Consider the following 13,332-nt stretch of genomic DNA (forward strand, 5'->3'; position numbering starts at 1 on the left):
ATAGGAGGTCCTATGACAGTATACACCTTCATTGTCTAAAGAAAGAAGAAATCAAAAGAGTCATGGAAAAAGTTCATCAAGGGATTTTTGGTCCTCACATTAATGGAAGAACGTTAGCAACGAAGATCTTAAGGACAAGATACTACTAGAATACGATAGAGACTAATTATGTGGACTTCGTGAAGAGTTGTCACGATTGCTAAACACATGCAAACTTGAACCATGTACCACCCAGTAAACTGTAGAGCATAACCTCTCCTTAGCCTTTCTCAATTTGGGGCATAGATGTGAACAGAAGAATAGCTCCTAAGGCCTCAAACAGACATGAATACATCTTACTGGCAATTGACTCCCCCTTCTACCATAATGATAGAGTCTTCAGACTTCTTGTGGCTTGGGCTGTCTTGTAGGTCAAACATTGGATTGTGATATTGCAGCAGTGAAGTTTCTTTTTATGCTCACAGGCTTCAATACCATGATGGACTTGGAACTAGATCTACTAGCTTGAATGTCGGCCTTGTATTCTCTTTGGAGTCTTCCTTCTGATCTTGACCAAATTCTCCCTTAAGAAAAGACTTGGTTGGGTCAATCAAAGCTAGGTCCCCATCTACATCAATCAACCAACCAAACAAACACCCACAATGCTAGGATTAGTGCTCTTAAATCCTATTGTATGATGCTATGTATGTTATTATTTATGACATTATGTATGACTTTATATTGTGTTTAATAAAGTTGTTTTGTTATTATCTAAAAATAAAAATAACATGAATATTGGGACATTATCATATAGTCCATGAGATGCATAGTATGTGATTTATGTGAAAAGTCACAGAAGATATAAATCACAAGTTCTTTGTAAACTCAGAATTGTAGTTCATAGTCAGTGATGAAATTAGGCATTTGATCTACGAAGACTATAACATATCAACTAAGATGATTTGTCTTGATCATGAAAATTGAGATTTCTAGTTGATATGTTGATATGTTTTAAGAGTTAAAACATATCGAATTGGACCGGTGTGAGATTTATTATTCTCCTAACGACTATCAAATGAATAATAAACTCATAAGTTGTATTTACATGAACTCTTAATCCTGAGAGAATAATGGACTTGATCATGAGATGTAGGTTGCTTTGATATATCAGGAGTGAGATCTAGAGTAACGGTCAAAACCTTAGTATGTTGGGCAACTACATTTAATGTTGATGGAACATATATTCTCAAGATGGAATTCATGGTCTCTTAACGGAGATACAAAATATTCCCTTGAGATAAGTTTAATGGGTTTGTTATTCAGAATGTTAGGCCTAACTGCTCTAGTAAATTGTTGCTAGAGTATATATTTATGAAATTGGATTTCATAAATATATGACGAATAACTTAAAGGATTAAACCGGGTACTCAAGGATAAGATGTAGTAATTTACAAAGTGGTAGTTTACATTCATGACTTTGTGTTACTACAAATATTTTATGAAAGAGTTACATGTACAATAAAGTCTTGGGATATAATTTATAAATAAGGCCTAGAGTGCAACTATATTTATATAGTGGTATTAAATATAGTTAATGGTAACTTTGGACTTGTCAAGAGTTGACAGAAAAGCTCAAGACCCATTGGATCTAGTGTCTTATTGGTCCCTTTTGGTCCCACTCTAAGCCACACACTTAAGCCCAATTAGAAAGGCCCAAAAGGCTAGCCCAATTAGATAATCAGTTATAAGGAGAGAAACATACAGAATTTTAATATACGAAAAAGAGAAACATCATTGTAAAGTGGTGTGTATGTGAGAGTGAGACACTCTATCATTCTCCCTTTGAAACTGATTGAGAGACCACACATCTTACGCGTTAGTGGAATTGGAGTGAAGATTGAAAGTGTTCCCAAGTGCTTCTGGTCTTCGGTTTTGAATTTCACCGCTCCAAGGTACACTCTCTTGTTCTATATTCTGAAACTTACATAGTACATGTTAACAATTACGAATGAAGTAGATCCATTTATTTTCCGCTGTGTATATGCATTTTTCCATCACACACAACATGCAATGCAATTTTAACATGGACTGGTCTAAGGGTAGGTTCTAAGTCATTACATTGTAGAGTGGGTTTGTTGTTTCATTGTTTCCCACAACTAGGACGTTACACCTCCCAACTTGTAATGTAATGAACACTACGTTGGTCCAAACAGCATGGTCTATCCTTTATAGTCAACAAGAAGTGATCAAGTGACTTTAGACTATGAGTTAGTGAGTTCACCACTAGGTATCCGAATCTAATGAAGACCAATGATCCATGGTTACTACCACCATATGTTGATATGGGTGCATGCATATTTGTTGTTTTGATGGCACACACTATGACAATTAGGGAAAGTTTTTAACAATCAAAATGGCAATACAAACAAAAAAATATCATACAAACATCTCAAAACATAGACAATCAAACAAACAACAACATCATACAAAAAACAAAGGTATATAATTGGTCACTTAAAGTCTAACAGGAAGCTTAGCCCTCAACATCCCTAGTTGAGTCACCACGGTGAGAGATCGCGCTTCTTTGAAAGGGTGCCCTCAAAAAGAGATTTTGGTGCTTTTAAGGGCATCTCTCTTTTGGGTAGTGGTGTGGAGTCGTCATTTATTTTTTATACAAAAAATAAGAAAAAATAAATATAATTACATGTTCAAAATACTTCAAAATTCATTGATTGAATAAAAAGAGTACAATTTTGGTAAATTAACCTTACAAGGCTTTGGTCCTAGTTACAATCTACCAAAATTAAAAGACAAAACACTAATCTACCTATACAAAAATCCTAAGTTTAGGGGTTAGGTTAAGGAATGGGAAGGTGTTAGGCACCCATTCCAGTTAGACTTAATCTGGTCTTCTAGACTTAATCTGGTCTTCTAGCCTCTAATGACCATTATACCATTTTTTTATGGTGATGAATAATAGGTTGTAACACACAGGACAGACACTTGATGAAAACAAATTTAAATAAATTTGCCTTATAAGTAATGTCCTCTTTTGGAAGAAAAATTAGATCTATTGTTTGTAAAGGGTAAAAAAAAAATATCAAGAAAAATTTGAATTGTTGTTACAAAGGGTAAAAAAAATGAGATTTGATTTGTAAAAATCAGATCTATTTTTGAAAGTAAAAATATATATTTTTTTTTTAAAAGAGGATTCATATTCATGAGACAAACTTATTATGCATACATCACATTTAAAAAAAAAAAAAAGACTTTAACCTAAATTTTAATCCCTTCTTTGAAATTTCAAAATCTGCAATTTTATAAAAAAGAAAAAGAAAAAAAAAACTTTTTTTAAAAAATTTTCAAATCTATATTTAATGAAAATACAAACCTATTTTGAGATAAGAAAAAAATCACATATGTATTTAATGACAACACAGCTTAGTTTTGAGTTTAGAAAAAATCAGATCTGTATTTAATGAAAATACAGATCAATTTTGAGATTAAAAAAAAAAATCAGATCTGTATTTAAGGAAAATACAGATCAGTTTTGAGTTTTTATAAAAAAAAATTGATGATCATTAGCAAATTTTGAAAAAAAAAAAAGAATTAAAACAAACAATCAATTAAAGAACAAGTCAAAAAAATTCCAACAAAGTATCTAAGCATGGCAATTATGTATTAAGAACAAGGCACAATAAAACATATTAAGCACATTCATGCAATGAACAACAACATACTAATTAATGGAAAAGAAAAGAAAAATAGAAGAAATAACTAAATACCTCTTGCATGAGCCTTCTCTTCAAATGAAAGAATATTTTAGAAATCAAAGAAATTTATTCACTTCTTTGAGGTCTAAAATAATTTACTTACAAAAAAGAAGTTCCTAAAGCAAAAGCCTCTAGAATGGCTTTAACGTAAGGAGAGCAAAGAAGTAAAAAAAGAAGAGCCCTTAATTCTGATTTTTTTTCCCTCTATTTATAGAGGTTGGGATGCTTAAAAAATAAGTTGAATGAGATCAAATACGAATTGGAACGCATCCTTATCTCTAAAAAGTCAAAAAAGATAGGTTTTATCTCAATCAAGAAGCACTTGGGCCAGGCCGAGTGTTTGGGCCAATCAGCACTTGCCATATGCCAATCGGCACTCCAAGAGTGCCGACATGCCCTCTTGGGTGCCAAGCCCGCTTTTGAGTTTCGAATCGATTTGGACTCCTTTTTTAAGGATTTTTTAGCCAGGCATTGCACCTAGACGCATTTTTAATCCGTATTCTAAACATTAATCCCTTTTTTCTTGATATTCAGGTCTTTAAAGTGATAATTATCTTGTAGATAAATATTTCAAAAAGACTTGATTATCCACAACTTCTTTGTTATCTGATTATCCACTTTATTTTCATGTGAGCAGGTCTATTTTTTACACTAACTAGCAACCAATCACAAAATTATTTAATTAAATTTAATTATTTATCCAATTAGAATTAATTTAAATTAATCATGTATGATCGGTTCCATCCAAACAAAATGCATGCAGACAGTGAAAACTTGATCATGTGATATCTTTCAATCTGACAGTCCAATTTGGAATCAGACATACCGTCACAATCATTAGAATCTCAAGATCATTTTATGATATGCAATGAATGAATTAATGCATGTAATGAAACTCTAAATTTTGGGTATATGAATGGTCACTTTAGTCATCTCCCAAGATTAAATTATGGGTGCAAAATCGAATGTCTACAGGTCGATTTTGAAGAGACGTTTGCACTAGTGGCTCATATTGAATCCATCCAGATACTACTCATCCTAGCCTACCATCTAAAGTTCAAATTATACCAAAAGGATGTCAAGAGTGCTTTCCTAAATGGCTTTCTCAAAGAAGAAGTTATCACCTCACAGATTACTTGGTGGCGAATGGATTCTCAAGGGAACAAGTAGATTGAACCTTGTTCATCAAGAAGGTAGATGGAGAGCTGGTTGTAGCTCAAGTACATGTCAACGACATCATCTTTGGATCTACAAAAGATGATCTAGCACACTCCTTCTCGAGTATGATGTAGACTGAATTTGAGATGAGCATGATCGAAGAGGTGAATTACTTCCTTGACCTTCAAAATTGGTAAAATGATTCAGGTATCTTCATCTCTCAATCTAAATATGCTAATAATCTTGTCAAGAAATTTGGATTAAAGTCTGCTTGCTTGGTTAGAACTCCCATGAGCCCGAATGTTAAACTCATTGTTGACCTGTTAGAAAAAAGTGTGGATCCCACTCTTTATAGGAGCATGATAGGTAGTTTGCTTTACCTGACTACTAGTAGATTTGACATTAGCTATAGTGTGGGGGTATGTGCTTGCTATCAAGCAAACGCAAAAGAGTCTCATGTTACTATTGTCAAGCGTATCATAAAATATGTTAAATCTACCAGTAACTATGTTGTCTGGTATGATAAGGACACTAACGAGGTTCTAGCTTGGTACTTTGATGCTTACCGGGCTAGTAATGTTGATGATCATAAGAGTACTTCTAGTGGGTGCTTTTACTTGGGAAATAATATTGTTTCTTGGATGAGTAAAAAGCAGAACTCCATATCTCTCTCCACTGTTGAGGCTGAATACATTGCAGCTAGTAGTTAATGCACTAAACTTCTTTGGATGCAGAAACTCCTTCTTGACTATGGTATTTGTCAAAAACATCTCACTATATATTCTTACAATACTAGCACCATTAATATCTCAAAAAATCATGTTTAACATTCTTAAACTAAAGACATTGAGATTTGACATCACTTCATTCGTGAGTTAGTTGAAGATGGTACTCTCACCCTTAAGTTCATCAACGCTGAAAATCAAAAGGCTGATCTCTTCACAAAACCTCTGGATGGTCGTCGGTTTAAGTTCTTACGCTAAAACATTGTTGTTATTTCCTTGGCATGATTCCTTTCTCCCTCTCTCATGCATTGGCATTTGCTTCTAGTTTTTTGTGTTTGTTTGTTGGGTTGTTCGTCTTTTTGTTTCCTATAAAAAAAGGGGAAAATCTAAAAATACAAAAACAGTGTGTGTTTGTGTATACTGGTACTTGTGTACCTTGGATGACCATTGAAACAAGGTTTCTTAACTTTGTATCTCTTGCAGCTTAGATGAACATCTTTATGCACAACTAAGCAATGTGAGCACTGTGGCTCAATTATGTGATTTGTATGATTTGATTAATCTTTTATCATTCATATCTTTATCACTTTTTTGATGAGAATGACTAAAAAATCCTAAGAGAAATGCATAAATAATCATTTTACCACTAAAACTCGTTAATCATAAAACATCTGTGCGCAATTCATTAAACCCATGCTCGGTAAGGTGTAGCACTTGTACAACAAAAACAAGATGTTTGGCTTACATAATTGGGTAATTTTTTCTTTCTTATATAACCATGCATGTTATGCCAATTTAGGCTTTAGAGAAAAATATGCAGAGAACATAAAAAGAAAAAAGAATCAAAATGCTTTTAAATATGATTGCAAGCGTGTTTCTAGGAGATGTGAGAGTTATATGATATACCTCAAAGGTGATGGTCCCCATCAAACAGTTATGATTGTGTGTGAATGTATTTGATTCTTTTATATCATTATACTTCATATAATGAGACACTTATGCTTCTTGCAAAAGTTTCACACACAACACGCATACTCTTTGCTACTCTTGATATTATTGTACAAGTACAATGTGATTTAACCATCACAAGGAACACATGTGATAGTATAAGCTTATAAAACTTTCTTAAATTGTTTTTTAAAATAAAAATTGGTTAGACTTGTATAGTGTGTGTTTTGATCTAGGAATGCTTTGCATCTAGAGTTGTTGATGTGTTTAAGTGCTTAACATGATTTTTTGTTGCTTGGTTTGGTATCTATCTTGGTTGCATTCATATCATGTTTTTTTTCCTTCCTTGAAAAACATTGTTTCTAGATGCTTGATAGAAGCTTGATAGCAGCTCGATACCTCCTTGATCTACATAGAATTTCTAGGTTTTTCTCGATACCTCTCGATAGAAAGCTCGATCCATCGAGCCTATTTCCCGAAGTCTTTGTCTGCTGGATAAAAGCCCGACACATCCTCAATACCTTTTCAATCTATTGAGGTGCCTATTTCTATATATATACGAGGTTCAACCTATTTGCTCTTTCAATCAAATATCTCGATCCTTTTCTCTTCTCTCTCGATCCAAACTCTTTCTTTTCTCTAAAATCCTTCTTCCCATCAAGATTTCAACCCATTCCAAGCTTTAATCTTTTGATATGTGCTCTAAATCCTCTCTTTCTTTCTTTGTTCATGCATTTCATGCATTAAGACCTAGGTTTTCAAGTTTTTGGGAATTTTTTGGGTTTTTGTGAAAAATATTAGGTTGGGCTTTGTTGATTTTTTATCACACGCTTATGCATTGCTTTCTCTATCATTATAACAATGCTTCATGTATTCTAGGTTTGTGTGAATGATTATATCTTATGAGTGCTGTAGTTTGGATTGGGTCTTTGCCCATGATGTAATTTATTTTTGCATGTAACATCTGTTAGGATTAGTGCCCTTAAATCCTATCATATAATGCTATGTATGTTATTATGAATGACATTATGTATGACTTAATGTTGTGTTTAATAAAGTTGTTTTATTATTATCTAAAAATAATGGCAACATGAATATTGGAACATTATCATATAGTCCATGAGATGCATAGTATGTGATTTAGTCACAGAATATATAAATCACAAGTTCTTTGTAAACTCAGAATTTTAGTTCACAGTCGGTGATGAAATTGAGCATTTCATATGCAAAGACTATAACATATCAACTAAGATGATTTGTCTTGATCATGGAAATGGAGATTTCTAGTTGGTATGTTGATATGTTGATATGTTTTAAGAGTTAAGACATATTGAACTGGACCGCTGTGAGATTTATTATTCTCCTAATGACTGTCAATTGAATAATAAATCTCACGACTTCTATTTGCATGAACTCTTAATCCTGAGAGGATAATGGACCCAATCATGAGGTGTAGGTTGCTTTGATATATCAGGAGTGAGATTTAAAGTAATGGTCAAAATCTCAATATGTTGGGCAGCCACATTTAATGTTGATGGAACATTTATTTTCAAAATGGAATTCATAGTCTCTTAACGGAGATATAAAATATTCCATTGAGATAAGTTTAATAGGTTTAGTTTTTCAGAGAGTTAGGCCTAACCACTTTAGTAAGAAGTTACTAAAGTATATATATTTATAGAATTGGATTTCATAAATATATGATGAATAACTTAAAGGATTAAACCGGGTACTCAAGGAATTAAGATGTAGTAATTTACAAAGTGACAGTCTACATTTATGACTTTGTATTACTACGAATATTTTATAAAGGGGTTGCATGTATAATAAAGTCTTGGGATATAATTTATAAATAAGGCCTAAAGTGCAACTATATTTATATAATGGTATTAAATATAGTTAATGGTAACTTTGGACTTGTCAAGAGTTGACAGAAAAGTCCAAGGCCTATTGGAGCTAGTGTCTTATTGGTCCCTTTTGGTCCCACTCAAAGCCACAAAATTAAGCCCAATTGGAAAGGCCCAAAAGGCCAGCCCAATTAGAAAATCAGTTAGATACAAAGGGAGAAACATACAGAACTTTCTGTAAGTGAATTGTAAGAACACTATTGTGAAATGGTGTGTATGTAAGTGTTAGACACTTTGACATTTTCCCTTTGTAAACTAATTGAGAGACCACACATCTTGGGTGTTAGTGGAATTGGAGTGAAGATTGAAAGTGATCCCAAATGCTTCTAATCTTCGGTTTTGAAATTCACCGCTCCAAGGTACACTCTCTTGTTCTCAAATTCTGAAACTTACATAGTGCATGTTAACATTTATGAATGAAGTAGATCCGTTGTTTTTCCGCTGCGTATATGCATATTTCCATCAATTGGTATCAGAGCGGTCTTCATTTCATATTTGTTTAACATGTTTTGAGTTTTGGAATTATTGACAATAGTTTCATGTTGTTAGAAATTAGTTTTCTACATGGTTGTCGAAATTATTGTTTGATAAAAATTGATATTAATGTTATGATGTTATTTAATTTTGAGTTTAAGTATGTTAAACTGAACTTTAAGGCTATAGCATCAATGAAATTCAGTTTTTATATCAATTTATGTCCATTGTGTTCATATGATGGTTGTTTTGTTCATGAAAACGTTAAAAAACTGTCTTAGAAAAATTCTGGAAAATTCAAAATTCGCGATGCTCAATCAATCAAGGCTATGTGTAATTTGTTTATGTATGTTTTATATTTAAAAACCTTTGTTTTAAAACATCTAGTGGGAGAGAGATACAAGGGTTGGATCTCACGGCCTTCATTATCGATTCATTGTAGTGTGGGATAAGCACCTCATCTTGGTGTATATGCCTCGCGATCCCAAAGGAGGGTGTTTATTTCATAGTACTACGAGATTGAACTTACCCGTTTAAAGTAGTGTAGACAAGTACCTCGTCTTAGCGTATATGTCTTGCGATCCCAAAGGAGGGTGTTTTGTTTCATGGTACTACAAGTTTAATCACTATAAAGGGAGATGAAATGTGGCTACACATGATTCTAGATAATGGTGTACACTAGACTAAGTGTAATGTTAACCTCCCAAAGGAGCTATGTCATTATTACTTAAAGGCCAAAGGTAATACGACATATTATTAGTATTTGATAAGAGTTATCATGATAGCACTAATAATGAGAATAGTTCTCAATCAATCAAAGTGTTTATAATAAACTTGCTACCAAGGAATTATAAACATGGGATTGGGTTGTCGTTGCATATGTTATATTATGGTTTTATTCTAGTTCCATATTATATGTTTATATGCTAAATTGATAATATCCAGTTTACTTATCATATTCATGTTTATTGTTTTCAAATTTGAACATGGCATCATTTAGTCCACTTGTTTCTATTCTTAATCAAAACAAACTAATTGGATCCAACTATGTTGACTGGAAAAGAAATTTGGACATTAATTTAACTACTGAAGATCATAAATTTGTGCTTACTCAACCATGTCCTAACTTCCTTCATTAGATGCTCCTCTTGAGGAAAAACAACGATATGATCGTTGGCAGAAATCTAATGAGATGACCAGGTGCTATATCCTAGCATCTATCTCAAATGTTCTATAGCATCAAATGCAGGATGTAGAACTAGCTTCGGACATTATGCAAAGTCTGAAGAAGATGTTTGGTGAACAAGGCCGTTCAGCAAGGCAAGAAACCATGAGGCAAATTTATAATACCAAAATGGCTGAAGGTAGTTAAGTGAGGGAGCATTGTCTTAGGATGATTGCTAATCTGAACACATTGAAAGTTTAAGTGCCGACATTGATAGAGAATCCCAAGCGGATATGATACTCTAGTCACTACCGGAATCATTCAAGGAATTCAAACTTAATTATAATATGAACAAAAATGTTTATTCTTTGTCTGAATTGATGAATGAATTAGTAGCGGGAAAATGCATCCTTGGTACTTCTAGTGTTGAAGCCAATATTGGTGAAGCTTCTACTTCTCAACCTAAGTCGAAAGGCAAGGGTAAAAAGAAGAAGAAGAAGGACTTCACTAAGCAAGATGGTAAACAAATTGCTTTGGGAGTTGCTAATAAGGGAAAGAAGGCTAAAGGAAAGTGTTTCCGTTGTGGCAAGAAAGGTCATTGGAAGAGGAATTGTCCAATTTTCAAAGCTGCCAAGAATAAGGGTATGAAAAGCATCCTTCTTGAAATATGTTTGGTACAGAATCCCATGGATTCCAAGTGTGTGGATTCAGGTTGTACTAATCATATCTACAATTCTTTACGGGGGTTCCAGGAGACCAAAAAGCTGAATGAAGGGGAATTGTTTCTTACCTTAGCGGTGGGAGTAGAATTCCAATTGTATCTGTTGGAGTGTTTAATTTATGTTTTAATTCTAGAGTTTTAATGTTGGAAGACTATCTGTATGTACCTAATGTTCGTAGGAATTTAATTTCTGCAACTTACTTGGTAAACATGGTTATTGTATTATCCTGAAAAACAATGTTGTAATAAAGAATGATAAAATATTTATCTATTCTGGCAATATTGTGGATGGTTTTTATATTTTAACTCTTGATAAGCATGAATTATACAGTTCTGAATTAGATAGTAACTCTCGTGTAAAATCATTAAAGAAAAAGTTTCCTTCTAATGATGCATATCTTTGGCACTTGCGTTTGGGTCATATTAATTCCAATAGGATTCAAAGACTAACCAAAGATGGACTTTTACAGCCCATGGACTTTGATGAATTTCCAGTTTGTGAATCTTATTTGGAAGGTAAAATGACCAAACGACCTTTTAATGCAAAATGTCGAAGAGCCCAAGAGTTGCTTAAATTAGTTCATACGGATGTATGTGATCCTATATCAACCTAAGCAAAAGGAGGTTATGAGTACTTCATCACTTTCACGGATGATTACTCAAGATATAGTTATGTGTACCTAATGAGACGGAAGTCTAAAGCCTTTGAAAAGTTCAAAGAGTTTAAGGCTGAAGTTGAGAATCAATTAGGCAAACACATAAAAGCCATTTGATCTGATCGAGGTGGTAAATACCTTCTTGGGGATTTCAAGGATTACCTAATTCAGAATGGGATTGTATCCCAATTAACTGCATCTGGAACTCCTCAACAAAATGGTGTAGCGGAGAGAAGGAAAAGCACTCTTTTGGAAATGGTTAGGTCCATGATGAGTTATTCAACTTTACCAATTTCCTTTTGGGGATATGTACTAAAAACTGCTATGCATATTTTGAATTTAGTTCCATCAAAATCTGTTCCCAACACACCTAAGGAATTGTGGAGTGGGCGCAAGCTTAGTATAAAATATCTCTACATTTGGGGATGTCCAGCACATGTGTTGAAAAGGAAGTCTGATAAGTTGGAAACTAAAACGGAAGTATGCATGCTTTTAGGGTATTCAAAGGAAACCATGGGTTATTTATTCTATAATCATAAGGATGACAAAGTGTTTGTTAGCACTCATGCCAATCTAGCCCGTGCACTCTTTGAGAGATGGCCTTGTGGTCTGTAGATCAGTAAAGGAGACTTATTCAACCTTAAAGCCCTATTCCAGCGGGTGAGGTTGAACACATCGCCAAAAATCACATAGGAAGTTTTCTTGGTTTTAGACTTGGGTGTCATTGGAAGAGATGAAAGGGTTTAAGGGAGTTTGAGAAAGGAAAAAATGTTCAGTTTATGGAAGGGTGAAGAATGAGAGAAAGGTAGAAATTTTTTGTAAAGAGAAAGAGGGAGTTGAAGATTTAGAGAGGAAATGAAAGGGTGGGGAAATGAAAGGGTGAGGAAGATGAAGAGAGATCAGAAGAAGAAAAAGAAATGGTTGGTAACCGTTGGAGAAAAATGAAGAGGCAAGAAGGTTTGGTGACTAAACTACGCATAGTTTAGGCCCCTACTAAACTATGTGTAGTTTAGCAATAAAAAAGAAATCAAATTTTCAAAATATCCCCAGTGAATTCCCATAAGGTAGGAAATGCAAAAGAAAAATCCAAAATTCATCTAAAAATGACAGAAATACCCTTAATTGGGTAGAAGACTCAAGAACTCTCAAAACATCCCCAATGAAATTGACGAGATCAGGAACATTCCTCAGCAGATTGGAAATTACAAAGGCAACTCCCTCGTGAGTTAAGACCATCAACCAAATCTCCAGTAAACTACAAATATACAATTTTTCCCAAGTATTATGGAGGACTCCCCTGAGGGTCCAAGGCACAAAGGCAACTCTCTTAAGGGTTGTAAAGAAAAAAACTTCCCCATGGAGTTGAGGAAACTCCCTCGTAAGTAGAATCAATACTAGTTCCCTATGAAGTTGAGATACTTCCTCCTAAAATACCTCTTCTTGATATGTTTCCTCAATTTTGACCAAACGCCTTCCGTTCTTTTCTCAGACCCAAATTGGAGTAGGGACGTGATTTCTTGATCTTGATGGTGCAATGATGCCTAAAAAGAAGTCCCATTTTATTAAGCTCATGTTCCAATTAAAAGGTTCTTTTCATTAACTTAGATGTTCTAAAAAATATTTAAGTCCATTGTAATGAAGGCCCATTTACAAAATCACTCACTTTCCTCTTATGAACCTTGCTCTTTGTTTCATTGGGCTTTATTCCATTTACAACAAAGCTATCATCTTACTCTCATGGGCTTTCATTAGAGCATGCATAAAGATTTTCAACCCTTTGTCTCAAATATGGGCTTACAATGTATACATCACCTTTGGGCTCTTCT

At 33.8% G+C, this 13,332-nt stretch overlaps 1 protein-coding gene across 1 annotated transcript; it reads left to right on the plus strand.

Moving 5' to 3' along the window:
- The first annotated feature begins 4,848 nt into the window (after positions 1-4,848).
- Positions 4,849-5,620, plus strand: LOC142605758 (secreted RxLR effector protein 161-like). Its single transcript, XM_075777201.1, has 2 exons — positions 4,849-4,972; positions 5,118-5,620. The coding sequence occupies exons 1-2, from the start codon at positions 4,849-4,851 to the stop codon at positions 5,618-5,620; spliced, it is 627 nt and encodes a 208-aa protein (XP_075633316.1).
- Positions 5,621-13,332: the final 7,712 nt, after the last annotated feature.

The sequence above is a fragment of the Castanea sativa genome, chromosome 8, assembly GCF_040712315.1.
Source record: "Castanea sativa cultivar Marrone di Chiusa Pesio chromosome 8, ASM4071231v1".
Lineage (NCBI taxonomy): Eukaryota > Viridiplantae > Streptophyta > Magnoliopsida > Fagales > Fagaceae > Castanea > Castanea sativa.

Excerpts from the sequence above, each read along its gene's own strand:
- LOC142605758 (XM_075777201.1), top strand. The coding sequence starts at position 4,849 with ATGGCTTTCTCAAAGAAGAAGTTATCACCTCACAGATTACTTGGTGGC. Across the intron at positions 4,973-5,117 it reads GAGAGCTGGTTGTAGCTCAA|GTATCTTCATCTCTCAATCT; the intron begins GTACATGTCAAC and ends AAAATGATTCAG.